The sequence below is a fragment of the Monodelphis domestica genome, chromosome 2 (genome assembly GCF_027887165.1).
Source record: "Monodelphis domestica isolate mMonDom1 chromosome 2, mMonDom1.pri, whole genome shotgun sequence".
NCBI classification, from domain to species: domain Eukaryota; kingdom Metazoa; phylum Chordata; class Mammalia; order Didelphimorphia; family Didelphidae; genus Monodelphis; species Monodelphis domestica.
Genome location: NC_077228.1, coordinates 543,567,174 through 543,586,644, shown reverse-complemented (window position 1 = coordinate 543,586,644; position 19,471 = coordinate 543,567,174). Strand labels below are relative to the sequence as shown.

The 19,471-nt window shown below is 51.2% G+C and overlaps 2 protein-coding genes across 2 annotated transcripts; both read left to right on the top strand.

The window, feature by feature from the left end:
- Positions 1–6,499: 6,499 nt before the first annotated feature.
- Positions 6,500–7,550, top strand: LOC130456877 (keratin-associated protein 4-4-like). Its single transcript, XM_056814584.1, has one exon. It carries the CDS (start codon positions 6,506–6,508, stop codon positions 7,247–7,249), a length of 744 nt encoding a protein of 247 aa, XP_056670562.1. The 5' UTR covers positions 6,500–6,505; the 3' UTR covers positions 7,250–7,550.
- Positions 7,551–18,214: 10,664 nt separating this feature from the next.
- LOC130456875 (keratin-associated protein 4-4-like) lies at positions 18,215–19,265 on the top strand. The gene has a single exon (XM_056814582.1). The coding sequence runs from the start codon at positions 18,221–18,223 to the stop codon at positions 18,962–18,964; it is 744 nt and encodes a 247-aa protein (XP_056670560.1). The 5' UTR covers positions 18,215–18,220; the 3' UTR covers positions 18,965–19,265.
- Positions 19,266–19,471: the final 206 nt, after the last annotated feature.

Genomic DNA, 19,471 nt, shown 5'->3' with positions numbered 1-19,471 from the left:
ACGCTGACATATACACACTCACACACTCACATAAACACACACACTCTCATAAACACACATTCACATACACACACTCACACACACATACACACTATACTGCCACCACCATCAACAACAACAACAACAGGAACAGACACACTGTGCAGAGGCCTATAAAAGCCTTCATCCAAGCCGAAGAAGCTGTCCAAACCCAGATCCTCCTCCTCCTCTTCCTCTGCTCCTCTCCTGAAAGGCCCCCCACCCAGTCACCATGTGCCACACCAGCTGCTCCACTGGCTGCCAGGCTCCCTGCTCCGTGCCCCTGTGCTGCAAGCCTGTCTGCTGTGCCCTTCCCTGCTGCCGCCCGGCCTGCTGTGTGACCCTGCTGTGCCGCCCACTGTGCCCTGTGGTGCCCAGCTGCCAGGCAGTCTGTGGGGGTGGCAGCTGCTCACCCTCCTGCTGTGTGTCCAGCCCCTGCCAGGCCTCCTGCGGCCAGGCTGCTCCCTGCAGCTCTGCTTGCTGTGTGTCCAGCCCCTGCCAGTCAGCCTGCTCTGTGCCCGTCTGCTGCAAGCCCGCTCTGTGTGTGCCCGTCTGCTGCAAGCCGATAGTCTGTGGGGTGCCCTCCTGCCAGGCCTCCTGCTGCCAGCCAGCTTCCTGCACCTCCCTGGTCTGCAGACCCTCCTGCTGCTGAGCACAAATAAGCCTGGAACATTGCCAGCTCGGGTCGCCGCGGGCACAGCCTCTTGGGCCTGAGCAGGGGCGTCACGCCCATCCCACCTGTTGGAGTCAAGCCATGGTTCTGGGGGGCTCCCATGCCAGCAGGCTGTGGAGGCCACTTTGCCATTGTCAGACATCATCTGGGCCTCACCAGACCCCGGAGGGCCCTCCACCCCCAGGGAATCTTCCCAACCTCCCTGAGGAGGACTCCGGGGACACAGGCTCTGGCTCTCCTCAGAGGCCCCCCTTGCCCCGTGGCCACTCCAGCTTCACCCACCCCAGGGGTGTCCCCAACGCAAACATAATAAATTCAAAGGAGACACTTCTACAAAGCACTGGGTGCCTCTTTTCTGAAGCCCGGGTGGTGGCAGGTACAGGAGGGGAGAAGGATGGTGTTTCCTCCTCCATTCTGTGGGAGATGCCATCGTTTAAGAGGCCCTGGACAATCCCAGGGACACCTCGAAGGGGCTGAACACTTGGGCCCCCTGGGCCTTCTTATGCTTCGGTGCCCCAGATTAGAGGGCTGAAGGCAGGCCATCAGACTCCTCCCAATGCCTTCCTTTCTAAAAGGCAGACTGGCCTCTCAGCTCCCCCAACTTGCTCTGTCTGGGCTCTGCCTGGGCTCAACTCCAAAAAGCAAGTTCTCACCCCACCAAGGACTCCCTGCTCTCCACACACACCCTCCTCTGCCTGCCTTAAGAGCTCCTCCATAGCAGGGATGCTCTTTCTTTGTGTATTCATTCTCTTCCTAGGGCTAACCACAGTGCCTGGCACACAGTATGGCAGCACTGGCACAACCTTCAGCTCACTGGAACTGCAGCAGGCTGCTTTCACTAAGGAGAGGCAAGTTTTTGGTTGAGCTCGTTTTCATTGAGCTTTTACTGAGCCAAGATCCCAGCCCTGCTCTGGGCTTCTAGGAGAGAATTCAGGCAACTTCTCATCTAGCTTCTTGGAGTAGCCCGTTGGTGCACTCAGCTCCAGAGAGAAGAAAAAGAGATTCCCGTGGGTGCTCGGCATGACCCCATGCCCTGTGCCCCTGCCTACCAAGGCCCCAGACACGCATTTCCAGAACTGACTTCCTTCAAGACCTAATAAACTAGACCATCCATCAGCCTTCTCTGCTCCCATCCTATATTTCAGAATGACCCTGGAGACGGTCATGGCTGTACTCACAAATTTATCGATATTGATCTTGGCTGGGTCATTCCTGATTGTCCGGCACTTGGTCTCTAAAATATTTGCCATCACTGCCTAGACCATGGATTTCAGAATCAGAAATTGGGCCCCCAGCACATACATGAGCATCCCTGGAGATGCATTCTCCATTAATTTTTTAATGAAATAGTCACCACTGCTGTTCATACCCTTTCTTCCTGTAATTCCTCTACTGAGTTTGTATCCCAAAGACATTCTCTCCCACCCACCACCACCCCCCCCCACACACACACACACAAAAAAAAACAAGGAAAAGATCTATTTGTTCAAAAACGTTTCTAGAAACTCTTTTTTGTAGTGGTAAAGAATTGGGAAAGGAGCAATGCCCATTGATTGGACAATGCTGTGCCATCAGAAGTGATGAGCTAGAAATAAGGAACTGGAGGGATTCCATGTGAACAGGAACGACCTCCAGGAACTGGTGCAGAGTGAGAGGAGCAGAACCAGGAGGACATTGTACACAGAGACTGATACATTGTAGAAGGATCAAATGTAACTGACTTTACTAGCAGCAGTGCAATGAGCCAGGACAATTCTAAGGACTTGTATGAAAGAATGTATCCACATCCAGAGGAAGAACTGTGGGAGCAGAAACACAGAAGAAAAACACCTCCTTGATCATATGGGTCGATGGGGATATGATTGGGGATGGAGACTCTAAACGATCACCCTGGCACAATTATCAATATGGGCTGGGGAGGTGTGGGGGAAGAAATGACGACCAGAAGGATTTCAGAAAAAAAAATGAAAGACTTCCATGAACTGATGCAAAACGAAGTGAGCAGAGCCAGGGGAGCACTGGACACCTTCTGCCTCCAGGGAAAGAACTGAGGGAGTCTAAATGCAGTCACAAACGTGCTATATATAACTTTCTTCTGAGCCGATTTTCGTTTGAATTCTCTTCCATAAAATGAATAATATGGAAAATTTTTTTTTGCCAAGGAAACAGCTCATGGGGTCAGGAAGAGCCAGCCAAGACCAAAAACCACTGAAGCACCAACAACAACAGCCACTGAGGGGCTCCCACACGTCGCACCCTACCACGTGCTGCCTGGACCAGGACACGATTCATTCAGGCAACTCTCCACACCTGCTGCCCAAGCAGCCCAAAGGCCCCCTCACACTTGAAAAGGCAAAGCCCCATCCAACACCCACTTCCAGAAGCAGCTTTTCTCTTAGGCCTCAATAAAACATGAGGCAAAGCAGAGGAGCTCAAGCCCTCAGCATTCTCTGCTCCCATCCTGGGCTTCACCAAGATCCTGGAGACAGGCAGGAGGCCATGCCCATGAGCCGGCCATCTGTGATCCCACCTGTGAGATCATGGATGCCAGCCTGTGCCCTCAGGGACCTCGGGCTGCCATCCTCCCACTACAGCTCTTCTGGGGGTGCAGCCAAGATGGCACCTCAGTGGCAGCGAAGGCCTGAAACCTCTATGAATAGCCCTTCCAACCAGCCCTTAAAAGGGGCCTCAAAGAACACCAGTCAAAGCAGGACGAGCCAGGGGGCTCTCTGACTGAACACAATGTGAATGGGAGGCACAGAGAGGAGGATTCCACAAAACAAGGGGGAACCAGAAGCAAAAAGGCACACAGAACAGTGCAGGCTGACCATCACCACCCTACCTACTGTGCCACACTCAGAAACACAGTGTAGGCAAACTCGTGATCCCTTGTCCTGGGTTGCCGGGAGGGAGCAATCAAAGACCTCCCTGTTTGACATGATCCACATGGAAACTGGGGACTGCAAAGCAGCCCCCAGGAAGGATGGAAATATCCACTGATACACCCCCAAGTGACTTTCATTATTAACATACCTTTATTACTGGAATTGCGATGATTGATTCTAACTTAGCTCTAGGAACAATAGATGAGACCAACATACAGATGTCCCCCTCTGACCCTCCAGGATATTACCAGGAGAGCCCACTTACAAAATTAAACCTAAGGGTTCTCATACACCCTCTTAGAGAGGACCCTCATTGTTAGGCATAAAAACCTCCTGAAAATCTGTGCTCTGGATTCCCAAACCTATACCTGGGTCAGGATGATTCTAGACTTAGCAAAAGTGTTTCATTGACTATCTCCCTAGGCTTCCTGTCTGTTGTTAGGTTCCGTGGAAACATGTATGTTGAGAATGAAACTGTGTGCCAAGCAGATGTGTGATCATGAAGGAATAAAATAAAGGCAGGCTTCAGCCAAGGCAGAGCAGTTTATCCTGTGAAACCTGGAAACCATCCATCATTTCACCGACACCATGCCAACTCCAAGGTCCCATCCTCTGTGGGAGACTGGCCCACCCCTCAGCACTGGGCTACACTGCAACAATGTGCACCTCACATGCACCCCTCAATGTCTCAGGCCCAGGCAATGAGGTCCAGAGCTCCAAAACTGGGAGCCCTCAAGCCTAACCAGAAGCCGGGAAGACAGCCCCAACACAAAACCTTGGGAGCCAACACCTAAGACAGAATTGCTCAGCAACATGCAGATTTCCCAGTCCACTGACAGGAAAATGAGCAAAGAACAGGAAATAAAGACACCTTTTGGCCCTCAAAAATGTCTACAGGTAAAAAGATCAAAGAAGAGAACCAAGAAGAGATGGTAAGATACAAACAAGTAAATGCAAAATCTCCAAAGATCTGGGAATTGCTTCAAACCTCTGGAAAAACTCAAAAAGGATTGCAAAAATCAAATAAGACAGAATCAAGGAAGAGGGAGAAAAGGAAAGTAAAGCAAAGAGAAAATAGCAGCTTAAAGACCAAAAATGGCCAAATGGAAAAAAGGCACCTGCGAGTCCGTGCACGCGAGCACACACACACACACACACACATACACACACACACACACACACACACACACACACACACACACACACACACACACACACACACAAACCACTAAAGAAATGAGCAGCTTCACATCAGAATCTCCCTATTGGAAAAGGGGGCAAAAAATGAAGAAAACAGTGTCAACAAGAAATAGTAGAAGGGACCAATGGAAAAAAAGAACCAAAAGGTCATGGAAAAAAACCCAGTCCTTAAAAATTAGAGTTTGGCAAAAAATAGCTAATAAATTCACGAGACATCAAGAAACATTAAAACAAAATCAAAAGGAGAAGAAAATATGAAATATCTCCTTGCAAAAACCACTGACCTGAGAATTATCAGAGTCCCTGACAGTCATGACCAAAACATATGCTGGACATCAAAGTACAAGAAATTGTCCAGGAAAACTGCCCTGATATTCCTGAACATGAGGGCAAACCAGAGGTTGAAAGAATCCACAGAATCCTGCAATAACTCTCCAAAGGCCAATGACAGCTGCTCTAAGCCTTCTCCCCTCCCCAGGCCTTGTGTCTCCCTCTTGCTCTCATGTGTTCTCTGCCTTATACTCACTCCATCACCCACTCTCCTCCCTTGGGTGACTGAGACAAAGAAAAGACATTATTTCTCCTTGCCAGGGGCTCCCGTTCCAATTGTTGCTGTGACCCATCACCTCCTCCCTCTTCCAGGAGACTGTGGCCTCACTTCTGACTCTGTCTGTCTCTGTGGTCTGGCCCACTGCCCTCCTGGCACTCAGATTCCCACTGGCCAGATGAGGTCCTCATGCCCATCCCCAAGGATAAGAAAGGGGCCCCCAAGCTGCTCTCCACTCTTATGTGCCTCTTCCCCCCTCCCCCAAGAGCTGGGACTTCAGAGCCAGAGAAGGGGCTCTGAGCCACCCAGAAGGGTCCCAGCAGATCAATGCTCCATGCACTTGGGACTGGGAAGGCTGGCCAGGATTGGCTGGGATTGGATCCATTTTGGTCAAGATCCACCCCCCCAAACCCCACCCCCAGTACAGGGGAATCGGATTGAGATGGGGGCAGCCCCTGATCCTCTGCCCTGGGCAGCTGCCAGCCCTCTTTGGCCAGACTGCTCTGGAGAAACATTGTGTCATGCCCAGAGGGGCCCCCTGCTGCCCACCAGACAGGACCTTGTGTCTCCCCAGCTGCTGGGGATGCTGGGAAGGCAGCCCTGTGGCCCATCCTTACTCTCAGCTGTAGGAATCATTAGCTTAGACCTTGTACAGGAGGCCTTCCTTGTACCGCTGGGGGAGGGGGTGTTCTCCCTCCCTGGAAACCCCCCAGGGTGTGCCTGTCTCTACACAGGGCACCCTCCTTCCCCCTCATTGCCAGCTGTCCCTTTTGCCCCAGGATGCTCCGGACTAGCCCAGAGAGAGCAACAGAAGTTTCCTGAAGTGAGGAAGTGGAGGCCCGAGTGAGGCTGTTTATGGATGACGGGCACCTACTGGGCCACAAGGGCTCCATCCCTAATGATGGGTCTGAAGGCCAGTAAGACAACAACACGGAAGAAGACTCAGGTGCCCCTTGGCACATCCTCCTGGCAGGCGGGTATAAAGGGCCCCCCCGGCCAGACCTTCACACACTCACTCACACTCTCTAACTCACACTCATACTCACATACATTCACACACTCTGATACTCACCCTCTCCCCTGCCAGCCCCTCCCAGACAGGCTCAGTCCCTTCCCTGCAACAGACACTCAGCCCCTGCTCTCCCCCTTCCCTGCCCAAAGCACCACCCAGAGGCTCCCAGCATGGCACACAGCTGTTTCTCCGGGCCCTGCTTGCCCTCAGCCTCCGCCAACTCCGTCTGCTCCAGTGATGTGAGCCGCAGCAGCAACGTCTGCATGCCCAGCTCGTGCCTGGGGGGCTCCTCCTGGCAACTGGACGACTGCCCAGAGAGCTGCTGTGAGCCCTGCGGCTGCAGCGGACCCTCCTGCTGCCCAGCCCCATGCTGCCCTCCTGCCTCCTGCCTCACCCTCGTGTGCCGACCAGTCTGCTGTGTGCCCGCCTCCTGCCAGCCCTGCCCAGCTGTCTGTGCCCCCTCCTGCTGCCAGTCCACTGGCTGTGGAGTTTCCTGCTGCCAAACCTGTCCCAGTGCCCCCATACAGTCCTGCTGCTGTGTGCCCATGTGCTGCAAGCCCAGCTGCTGCATCTCCCTGCCTGTGTGCTGCAAACCCAGCTGCTGTGTGACCTCTGCCTGCCCAGTCCTCTCTTGCAGCCCAGTGCCCTCCTGCTGCCAGCCTCCCTGCTGTCAGCCTGCTTGCTCCATGCCCCTGAGCTGTCGACTAGTGTGTAGCCCAGCCACCTGCTGTGTGCCTCTCTCCTGCAAACCCACCTGTTGCACCACCTCTTCCACCTCCTGCTGCTGTGGTCCTTCCTGCTGCTGTGCCCCATCCTGCTGCCGGCCCACCTCCTCTGTGTCCCTCATCTGCCGGCCCACCTGCTGCAGACCCTCCTGCTGCTCCACCTCCTGTGGCCAGAAATCCTGCTGTTGAAGCCAGGGCTCTGCTCTCTCTCCACCCTGCTACCCCCTTCACGAGCCTCAGCAGCTGCCCAGCAGTACTCACAAAGGAGGCCTCCATTTGGCCCTCCAGGCACCCCCCAAACATCCTCCCACCCCAGGCCTCCCTGAGTCCCCACAAAGCTCCTCAGATGCATGGCTGACCCCCTCCTGCTTCCCCAGGACTCCACGTCAGCTTGCAGTATGCACCCCCCGACTGCTGCTCACAGACTCCCTCCAGGCAACCAGAGTGTGGGCACTGCCAGGCAGGAGCTCCCCTGGCAATAAAGTGTATCCTTGACCTTTCCAGGCCTCTCTCTCAGGCTCCTTCCTTGTCCTGGGACCATTGGGCTAGGGAGGGGGTGATAGGGGCTTACAAGTACCACACAGCACTGCTCTGCAGCACAGGAGGCCATGGGACAGCACGAGAGCTGACCCCCACCTCAAGCACATGCACCCTCCCCTGCACACACAGTCAACACTCCCTTCCCCAGAACCGGGCCCTGCACCCACCCACACGGGATGGCCAAACAAAAATTACAATCAGTAAAGGTCCATGGAAAGACAATTTAAAAACTGATTGGAAACTACATACTCTCACTCTTCAAAATGGGCAGCTCAAAGAAAAAATCACCAAATAAATCACTGATTTCATTGAAGAGGATGATAATGAGAAGACAAAATATCAAAACTTATGGGATACAGCCAAAGCAGTGCCCAGGGGAAAGTTTATATTCCTGAATGCTTATATCTAAAAAATAGACAGAAAGCAGATCAATGAATTGGGCATACAAATAATAAATAACTAGAAAAAGAGTAAATTAAAATTCCCCAATTAAGGACTGAATTGAAAACTCTTAAAATCAAAGGAGAATTTAATAAAATTGAAAGTGAAAGAACTGTTGAACAAATAAATAAGACTAGGAGATGGATCAATAACAAAATCAAATACGTGTAGCATTGCTTAACTTGATTTTTAAAAAAGAACAAACTTCCAGGATCAAAAATGTAAATGGTGATTTCACCTCCAAAGAAAAGGAAATTAAAGCAATCATTAGGAGCAATTTTGATCACTTATAAGACAATAAATCTGATACACTCGGTAAAAGGTAACAAAAAGGTAACAAAAAGTAACAAAAAAATAAATCCCCAGATTAAAATAAAAGAGAAAATAGATTTAAATAATCCCATCTCAGAAAAAAAAATTGAACAAACCATCAATGAACTCCCTTAGAAAAAGTCCCCAGAGCCAGATGGATTCACAAGTGAATTCTATCAAACCCTGAAAGAACAATTAATCCAAATACAATACAAAATATTTCGCAAATATCAAATAAGCAAAGAGGAAATCCTACCATATTCACTTTATGGCACAAATATGATGCTGATACCCAAGCCGGGAAAATCAAAAACAGAAGGAAAAGTACAGACCAATTTCCTTAATGAACATTGATGCAAAAATCATAAATAAAATACTAGCAAAAAGACCATAGCAATATGCCACCAACAATTATACACCATGACCAGGTGGGATTTATACCAGGAATGCAAAACTGGTCTAATATTTAATATTAAAATGACAATTCTACCTAAATGAATTTCTTTACTTATTCAGTGCTATAACCAATCAAACTAGCAAAAAACTGTTCAACGGAACTAGAAAAAAGTAAAACAAAATTTATCTGAAAGAACGAAGGATCAGGAATATTGAAAAAAAAAAGTCAAGAATGCTGGCCTAGCAGTACCAGATCTTAAACTGTACTATAAAGCAGTAATCATCAAAGAAATCGGGTACTGACTAAGAAATAGAATAGTGGATCAATGGAATAGCCTTGGGGTGAATGACCTCAGCAATCTAGTGTTTGATAGACCCCCAAATCCCAGATTTTGCAATAAGAACTCAGTATTTGACAAAAATTGTTGGTAAAGTGGGAAACCGTACAGCAAAAACTAGATTTAGATCCATAGCTTATACTCTATATCAAGATAAGGTTAAAATAGGTACACAATTTAAACATAAAGAGTGATATTGTGAGTAACTTAGGAGAACACAGAATAGTTTACCTGTCAGATCTGTGGAGAAGGGAAGAATTTATGAGCAAACAAGAGATAGAGAACATTACAAGATGTAAAATAAATAATTTTGATTGCATTAAATTTAAAAAGGTCTGTACAAACAAAACCAATGCAACCAAGATTGGAAGGGAAAGAACAAATGGGGACATTTTTATAACAAATTCCCCTGAGAGAGGACTCATTTCTAAAATATACAGAGAACTAAGTACCCAAATGGCCAATATGGCAGGAAAAGAAAGAGATAAATTTTGGAAGGAATGCAGCAAAGCTCAAATACCAGTGCATTGCTGGTAGACTTGTGAACTGATGCAACCATTCTGGATGGCAATTTGGAAGGATGACCAAAGAACTAAAAAAGAGTGTAAAATCCATCAGTCCTGCTTTGGGGTCTGTATCCAAGAGAGATTTGAAAGACAGGAAAGGGCCTACTTGTACAAAAATCTTTCCAGCTGCTCCTTTTGTGGTGGCAAAGAATTAGAAGCTAAAGGGATGTCCATGAGTTGGGGAATGGTTGAAGAAACTGAGGTATAGGATGGTGAAGGAAAACTTTGTGCCATAGGGAATGATGAAGAGGATGATTTCAGAAAGGGCTTGGAAAGAGCTCTCGGGACTGATGCACAGTGAAATAAGCAGAACCAGGAGAACACGGTACATACGAACAGCAATGGCGTGGAACGATCAAATGTAACTGACTTTGCCACTCTCCGCAATACAATGATCCAGGACAGTTGGGAGGGATTTCTGAACGGGAGGCTGTCCACCTCCAGAGGAAGAACTCTTGCAATAGGAATGAAGATAAGAAGGTGGTTTATCACTCGTTCATTTGGGGATCGCATGTGGGGTTTGGTTTTAGGAGATTATTTGCTTACAAAAATGAATGATTTGGAAATGGGTTTGCAGTGGAATGCATGTAAGACTCAGATTGAATTGCTTGCCAGCTCCAGCAGAGGGGAGGGAAGAAGTGAGGGAGACAATCTGGATCGTAAACGTTCAGAAAATGTCTGTGGAGATGTGTTAATAAAGTTTGGAAATAAAAATGATTGAAAACTAAACCCGGCCTCTTCCTATCCTTTGAGGATCTACCAATTTCTCCGGACAATCCTTGGGGAGGACACGAGAGCTGTCATGAAGGATGTGAAGGAATAGCAGACCGAAGAGAGAGGAGGCGTCTTGTCCGTCCTCACCAAGAGCACGAGCAGGAGAAACACGGAGACATCTTGGAGATGGACATGTGGGTCACGTTGGGAAGTCTTAGGAAATCATCAGAGCCCACCCGCGGGCCATGGGGGTTACTGGAGCCACACGATGATGCCTGAGGGAAACCTGGGCAGCCCCGAGCCCATTGGGCCTCTGGGCAGCTGAAGATTGGACACAGAACTCTCAGGAAGTCACCTGGGGCTCTCCCAAGCTACAAAGAGTACTGCTTGTTAGGAGGAAGGGCAAAGCCCTAAACCTAGTGCTAGCTCTCTCTCCGCAAACAATGGGGTGATAGGACGTCCTCCAAGGAGTGGCCATGCCCTTCTCCACAGGGCAAGGTTCCCCACTGCCCTCACTCTGCGGTTCCCTTGGGGAGGCATCATGAGGCTGGCCGGATTGTGGATGGCGGGTCCAGTAAGTATTGACTCTGGGCGGTCTTGGGGTGACCCAGAGCCACTGAAGGCTTCCCGCTTGGACGATTTCCCTCAAAGGGAAGCTGTAGAGACAAGGGAGCCCGAGGACCCTGACAAGGCCAAATCGGGGTCAGGGCCCCAAAGAACACTTTGGGGGCTCTAAAAAACACTGGACAAGGACCTCAAGGAAGCTTAATGAGTGCTTTGGGCGAGGGATGGGCAGGAGAAACAAGAAGGAAAACAGCCACAGTTTGATCTGTAGACACACACACACTCACACTCACACACACACTCACACTCACACACACACTCACACACAGACACATTCATACTCACACACACTCATGCACTGACACACATGCACAATCACACACTCACTCACACTCAAAAACACACTCACACGCTCACATATACACACTCACACACTCACATAAACACACACTAACACAACACACACACTCACTGACACACACTGACACATTCACACACACACTCACACTCACACACATACTCACACTCAAACACACAGAGTCACACACAGACATTCATATTCACACACTCATGCACTGTCACATTCACACTCACACACTCAAGAACTTAGACACACGCACACTTACATACACCCACTCGCACACTCACACAAACACTCACAAACACTCAAATACACTCACACTCAAACACACACTCACACACACTCTCACACAGACACATTCATACTCACACACACTCATGCACTGACACACATGCACACTCACACACTCACTCACACTCAAAAACACACTCACACGCTGACATATACACACTCACACACTCACATAAACACACACACTCTCATAAACACACATTCACATACACACACTCACACACACATACACACTATACTGCCACCACCATCAACAACAACAACAACAGGAACAGACACACTGTGCAGAGGCCTATAAAAGCCTTCATCCAAGCCGAAGAAGCTGTCCAAACCCAGATCCTCCTCCTCCTCTTCCTCTGCTCCTCTCCTGAAAGGCCCCCCACCCAGTCACCATGTGCCACACCAGCTGCTCCACTGGCTGCCAGGCTCCCTGCTCCGTGCCCCTGTGCTGCAAGCCTGTCTGCTGTGCCCTTCCCTGCTGCCGCCCGGCCTGCTGTGTGACCCTGCTGTGCCGCCCACTGTGCCCTGTGGTGCCCAGCTGCCAGGCAGTCTGTGGGGGTGGCAGCTGCTCACCCTCCTGCTGTGTGTCCAGCCCCTGCCAGGCCTCCTGCGGCCAGGCTGCTCCCTGCAGCTCTGCTTGCTGTGTGTCCAGCCCCTGCCAGTCAGCCTGCTCTGTGCCCGTCTGCTGCAAGCCCGCTCTGTGTGTGCCCGTCTGCTGCAAGCCGATAGTCTGTGGGGTGCCCTCCTGCCAGGCCTCCTGCTGCCAGCCAGCTTCCTGCACCTCCCTGGTCTGCAGACCCTCCTGCTGCTGAGCACAAATAAGCCTGGAACATTGCCAGCTCGGGTCGCCGCGGGCACAGCCTCTTGGGCCTGAGCAGGGGCGTCACGCCCATCCCACCTGTTGGAGTCAAGCCATGGTTCTGGGGGGCTCCCATGCCAGCAGGCTGTGGAGGCCACTTTGCCATTGTCAGACATCATCTGGGCCTCACCAGACCCCGGAGGGCCCTCCACCCCCAGGGAATCTTCCCAACCTCCCTGAGGAGGACTCCGGGGACACAGGCTCTGGCTCTCCTCAGAGGCCCCCCTTGCCCCGTGGCCACTCCAGCTTCACCCACCCCAGGGGTGTCCCCAACGCAAACATAATAAATTCAAAGGAGACACTTCTACAAAGCACTGGGTGCCTCTTTTCTGAAGCCCGGGTGGTGGCAGGTACAGGAGGGGAGAAGGATGGTGTTTCCTCCTCCATTCTGTGGGAGATGCCATCGTTTAAGAGGCCCTGGACAATCCCAGGGACACCTCGAAGGGGCTGAACACTTGGGCCCCCTGGGCCTTCTTATGCTTCGGTGCCCCAGATTAGAGGGCTGAAGGCAGGCCATCAGACTCCTCCCAATGCCTTCCTTTCTAAAAGGCAGACTGGCCTCTCAGCTCCCCCAACTTGCTCTGTCTGGGCTCTGCCTGGGCTCAACTCCAAAAAGCAAGTTCTCACCCCACCAAGGACTCCCTGCTCTCCACACACACCCTCCTCTGCCTGCCTTAAGAGCTCCTCCATAGCAGGGATGCTCTTTCTTTGTGTATTCATTCTCTTCCTAGGGCTAACCACAGTGCCTGGCACACAGTATGGCAGCACTGGCACAACCTTCAGCTCACTGGAACTGCAGCAGGCTGCTTTCACTAAGGAGAGGCAAGTTTTTGGTTGAGCTCGTTTTCATTGAGCTTTTACTGAGCCAAGATCCCAGCCCTGCTCTGGGCTTCTAGGAGAGAATTCAGGCAACTTCTCATCTAGCTTCTTGGAGTAGCCCGTTGGTGCACTCAGCTCCAGAGAGAAGAAAAAGAGATTCCCGTGGGTGCTCGGCATGACCCCATGCCCTGTGCCCCTGCCTACCAAGGCCCCAGACACGCATTTCCAGAACTGACTTCCTTCAAGACCTAATAAACTAGACCATCCATCAGCCTTCTCTGCTCCCATCCTATATTTCAGAATGACCCTGGAGACGGTCATGGCTGTACTCACAAATTTATCGATATTGATCTTGGCTGGGTCATTCCTGATTGTCCGGCACTTGGTCTCTAAAATATTTGCCATCACTGCCTAGACCATGGATTTCAGAATCAGAAATTGGGCCCCCAGCACATACATGAGCATCCCTGGAGATGCATTCTCCATTAATTTTTTAATGAAATAGTCACCACTGCTGTTCATACCCTTTCTTCCTGTAATTCCTCTACTGAGTTTGTATCCCAAAGACATTCTCTCCCACCCACCACCACCCCCCCCCACACACACACACACAAAAAAAAACAAGGAAAAGATCTATTTGTTCAAAAACGTTTCTAGAAACTCTTTTTTGTAGTGGTAAAGAATTGGGAAAGGAGCAATGCCCATTGATTGGACAATGCTGTGCCATCAGAAGTGATGAGCTAGAAATAAGGAACTGGAGGGATTCCATGTGAACAGGAACGACCTCCAGGAACTGGTGCAGAGTGAGAGGAGCAGAACCAGGAGGACATTGTACACAGAGACTGATACATTGTAGAAGGATCAAATGTAACTGACTTTACTAGCAGCAGTGCAATGAGCCAGGACAATTCTAAGGACTTGTATGAAAGAATGTATCCACATCCAGAGGAAGAACTGTGGGAGCAGAAACACAGAAGAAAAACACCTCCTTGATCATATGGGTCGATGGGGATATGATTGGGGATGGAGACTCTAAACGATCACCCTGGCACAATTATCAATATGGGCTGGGGAGGTGTGGGGGAAGAAATGACGACCAGAAGGATTTCAGAAAAAAAAATGAAAGACTTCCATGAACTGATGCAAAACGAAGTGAGCAGAGCCAGGGGAGCACTGGACACCTTCTGCCTCCAGGGAAAGAACTGAGGGAGTCTAAATGCAGTCACAAACGTGCTATATATAACTTTCTTCTGAGCCGATTTTCGTTTGAATTCTCTTCCATAAAATGAATAATATGGAAAATTTTTTTTTGCCAAGGAAACAGCTCATGGGGTCAGGAAGAGCCAGCCAAGACCAAAAACCACTGAAGCACCAACAACAACAGCCACTGAGGGGCTCCCACACGTCGCACCCTACCACGTGCTGCCTGGACCAGGACACGATTCATTCAGGCAACTCTCCACACCTGCTGCCCAAGCAGCCCAAAGGCCCCCTCACACTTGAAAAGGCAAAGCCCCATCCAACACCCACTTCCAGAAGCAGCTTTTCTCTTAGGCCTCAATAAAACATGAGGCAAAGCAGAGGAGCTCAAGCCCTCAGCATTCTCTGCTCCCATCCTGGGCTTCACCAAGATCCTGGAGACAGGCAGGAGGCCATGCCCATGAGCCGGCCATCTGTGATCCCACCTGTGAGATCATGGATGCCAGCCTGTGCCCTCAGGGACCTCGGGCTGCCATCCTCCCACTACAGCTCTTCTGGGGGTGCAGCCAAGATGGCACCTCAGTGGCAGCGAAGGCCTGAAACCTCTATGAATAGCCCTTCCAACCAGCCCTTAAAAGGGGCCTCAAAGAACACCAGTCAAAGCAGGACGAGCCAGGGGGCTCTCTGACTGAACACAATGTGAATGGGAGGCACAGAGAGGAGGATTCCACAAAACAAGGGGGAACCAGAAGCAAAAAGGCACACAGAACAGTGCAGGCTGACCATCACCACCCTACCTACTGTGCCACACTCAGAAACACAGTGTAGGCAAACTCGTGATCCCTTGTCCTGGGTTGCCGGGAGGGAGCAATCAAAGACCTCCCTGTTTGACATGATCCACATGGAAACTGGGGACTGCAAAGCAGCCCCCAGGAAGGATGGAAATATCCACTGATACACCCCCAAGTGACTTTCATTATTAACATACCTTTATTACTGGAATTGCGATGATTGATTCTAACTTAGCTCTAGGAACAATAGATGAGACCAACATACAGATGTCCCCCTCTGACCCTCCAGGATATTACCAGGAGAGCCCACTTACAAAATTAAACCTAAGGGTTCTCATACACCCTCTTAGAGAGGACCCTCATTGTTAGGCATAAAAACCTCCTGAAAATCTGTGCTCTGGATTCCCAAACCTATACCTGGGTCAGGATGATTCTAGACTTAGCAAAAGTGTTTCATTGACTATCTCCCTAGGCTTCCTGTCTGTTGTTAGGTTCCGTGGAAACATGTATGTTGAGAATGAAACTGTGTGCCAAGCAGATGTGTGATCATGAAGGAATAAAATAAAGGCAGGCTTCAGCCAAGGCAGAGCAGTTTATCCTGTGAAACCTGGAAACCATCCATCATTTCACCGACACCATGCCAACTCCAAGGTCCCATCCTCTGTGGGAGACTGGCCCACCCCTCAGCACTGGGCTACACTGCAACAATGTGCACCTCACATGCACCCCTCAATGTCTCAGGCCCAGGCAATGAGGTCCAGAGCTCCAAAACTGGGAGCCCTCAAGCCTAACCAGAAGCCGGGAAGACAGCCCCAACACAAAACCTTGGGAGCCAACACCTAAGACAGAATTGCTCAGCAACATGCAGATTTCCCAGTCCACTGACAGGAAAATGAGCAAAGAACAGGAAATAAAGACACCTTTTGGCCCTCAAAAATGTCTACAGGTAAAAAGATCAAAGAAGAGAACCAAGAAGAGATGGTAAGATACAAACAAGTAAATGCAAAATCTCCAAAGATCTGGGAATTGCTTCAAACCTCTGGAAAAACTCAAAAAGGATTGCAAAAATCAAATAAGACAGAATCAAGGAAGAGGGAGAAAAGGAAAGTAAAGCAAAGAGAAAATAGCAGCTTAAAGACCAAAAATGGCCAAATGGAAAAAAGGCACCTGCGAGTCCGTGCACGCGAGCACACACACACACACACACACATACACACACACACACACACACACACACACACACACACACACACACACACACAAACCACTAAAGAAATGAGCAGCTTCACATCAGAATCTCCCTATTGGAAAAGGGGGCAAAAAATGAAGAAAACAGTGTCAACAAGAAATAGTAGAAGGGACCAATGGAAAAAAAGAACCAAAAGGTCATGGAAAAAAACCCAGTCCTTAAAAATTAGAGTTTGGCAAAAAATAGCTAATAAATTCACGAGACATCAAGAAACATTAAAACAAAATCAAAAGGAGAAGAAAATATGAAATATCTCCTTGCAAAAACCACTGACCTGAGAATTATCAGAGTCCCTGACAGTCATGACCAAAACATATGCTGGACATCAAAGTACAAGAAATTGTCCAGGAAAACTGCCCTGATATTCCTGAACATGAGGGCAAACCAGAGGTTGAAAGAATCCACAGAATCCTGCAATAACTCTCCAAAGGCCAATGACAGCTGCTCTAAGCCTTCTCCCCTCCCCAGGCCTTGTGTCTCCCTCTTGCTCTCATGTGTTCTCTGCCTTATACTCACTCCATCACCCACTCTCCTCCCTTGGGTGACTGAGACAAAGAAAAGACATTATTTCTCCTTGCCAGGGGCTCCCGTTCCAATTGTTGCTGTGACCCATCACCTCCTCCCTCTTCCAGGAGACTGTGGCCTCACTTCTGACTCTGTCTGTCTCTGTGGTCTGGCCCACTGCCCTCCTGGCACTCAGATTCCCACTGGCCAGATGAGGTCCTCATGCCCATCCCCAAGGATAAGAAAGGGGCCCCCAAGCTGCTCTCCACTCTTATGTGCCTCTTCCCCCCTCTCCCAAGAGCTGGGACTTCAGAGCCAGAGAAGGGGCTCTGAGCCACCCAGAAGGGTCCCAGCAGATCAATGCTCCATGCACTTGGGACTGGGAAGGCTGGCCAGGATTGGCTGGGATTGGATCCATTTTGGTCAAGATCCACCCCCCCAAACCCCACCCCCAGTACAGGGGAATCGGATTGAGATGGGGGCAGCCCCTGATCCTCTGCCCTGGGCAGCTGCCAGCCCTCTTTGGCCAGACTGCTCTGGAGAAACATTGTGTCATGCCCAGAGGGGCCCCCTGCTGCCCACCAGACAGGACCTTGTGTCTCCCCAGCTGCTGGGGATGCTGGGAAGGCAGCCCTGTGGCCCATCCTTACTCTCAGCTGTAGGAATCATTAGCTTAGACCTTGTACAGGAGGCCTTCCTTGTACCGCTGGGGGAGGGGGTGTTCTCCCTCCCTGGAAACCCCCCAGGGTGTGCCTGTCTCTACACAGGGCACCCTCCTTCCCCCTCATTGCCAGCTGTCCCTTTTGCCCCAGGATGCTCCGGACTAGCCCAGAGAGAGCAACAGAAGTTTCCTGAAGTGAGGAAGTGGAGGCCCGAGTGAGGCTGTTTATGGATGACGGGCACCTACTGGGCCACAAGGGCTCCATCCCTAATGATGGGTCTGAAGGCCAGTAAGACAACAACACGGAAGAAGACTCAGGTGCCCCTTGGCACATCCTCCTGGCAGGCGGGTATAAAGGGCCCCCCCGGCCAGACCTTCACACACTCACTCACACTCTCTAACTCACACTCATACTCACATACATTCACACACTCTGATACTCACCCTCTCCCCTGCCAGCCCCTCCCAGACAGGCTCAGTCCCTTCCCTGCAACAGACACTCAGCCCCTGCTCTCCCCCTTCCCTGCCCAAAGCACCACCCAGAGGCTCCCAGCATGGCACACAGCTGTTTCTCCGGGCCCTGCTTGCCCTCAGCCTCCGCCAACTCCGTCTGCTCCAGTGATGTGAGCCGCAGCAGCAACGTCTGCATGCCCAGCTCGTGCCTGGGGGGCTCCTCCTGGCAACTGGACGACTGCCCAGAGAGCTGCTGTGAGCCCTGCGGCTGCAGCGGACCCTCCTGCTGCCCAGCCCCATGCTGCCCTCCTGCCTCCTGCCTCACCCTCGTGTGCCGACCAGTCTGCTGTGTGCCCGCCTCCTGCCAGCCCTGCCCAGCTGTCTGTGCCCCCTCCTGCTGCCAGTCCACTGGCTGTGGAGTTTCCTGCTGCCAAACCTGTCCCAGTGCCCCCATACAGTCCTGCTGCTGTGTGCCCATGTGCTGCAAGCCCAGCTGCTGCATCTCCCTGCCTGTGTGCTGCAAACCCAGCTGCTGTGTGACCTCTGCCTGCCCAGTCCTCTCTTGCAGCCCAGTGCCCTCCTGCTGCCAGCCTCCCTGCTGTCAGCCTGCTTGCTCCATGCCCCTGAGCTGTCGACTAGTGTGTAGCCCAGCCACCTGCTGTGTGCCTCTCTCCTGCAAACCCACCTGTTGCACCACCTCTTCCACCTCCTGCTGCTGTGGTCCTTCCTGCTGCTGTGCCCCATCCTGCTGCCGGCCCACCTCCTCTGTGTCCCTCATCTGCCGGCCCACCTGCTGCAGACCCTCCTGCTGCTCCACCTCCTGTGGCCAGAAATCCTGCTGTTGAAGCCAGGGCTCTGCTCTCTCTCCACCCTGCTACCCCCTTCACGAGCCTCAGCAGCTGCCCAGCAGTACTCACAAAGGAGGCCTCCATTTGGCCCTCCAGGCACCCCCCAAACATCCTCCCACCCCAGGCCTCCCTGAGTCCCCACAAAGCTCCTCAGATGCATGGCTGACCCCCTCCTGCTTCCCCAGGACTCCACGTCAGCTTGCAGTATGCACCCCCCGACTGCTGCTCACAGACTCCCTCCAGGCAACCAGAGTGTGGGCACTGCCAGGCAGGAGCTCCCCTGGCAATAAAGTGTATCCTTGACCTTTCCAGGCCTCTCTCTCAGGCTCCTTCCTTGTCCTGGGACCATTGGGCTAGGGAGGGGGTGATAGGGGCTTACAAGTACCACACAGCACTGCTCTGCAGCACAGGAGGCCATGGGACAGCACGAGAGCTGACCCCCACCTCAAGCACATGCACCCTCCCCTGCACACACAGTCAACACTCCCTTCCCCAGAACCGGGC

What these genes read in the sequence shown, in the direction of transcription:
- LOC130456877 (XM_056814584.1), top strand. Translation starts at nt 6,506, where the DNA reads ATGGCACACAGCTGTTTCTCCGGGCCCTGCTTGCCCTCAGCCTCCGCC.
- LOC130456875 (XM_056814582.1), top strand. Translation starts at nt 18,221, where the DNA reads ATGGCACACAGCTGTTTCTCCGGGCCCTGCTTGCCCTCAGCCTCCGCC.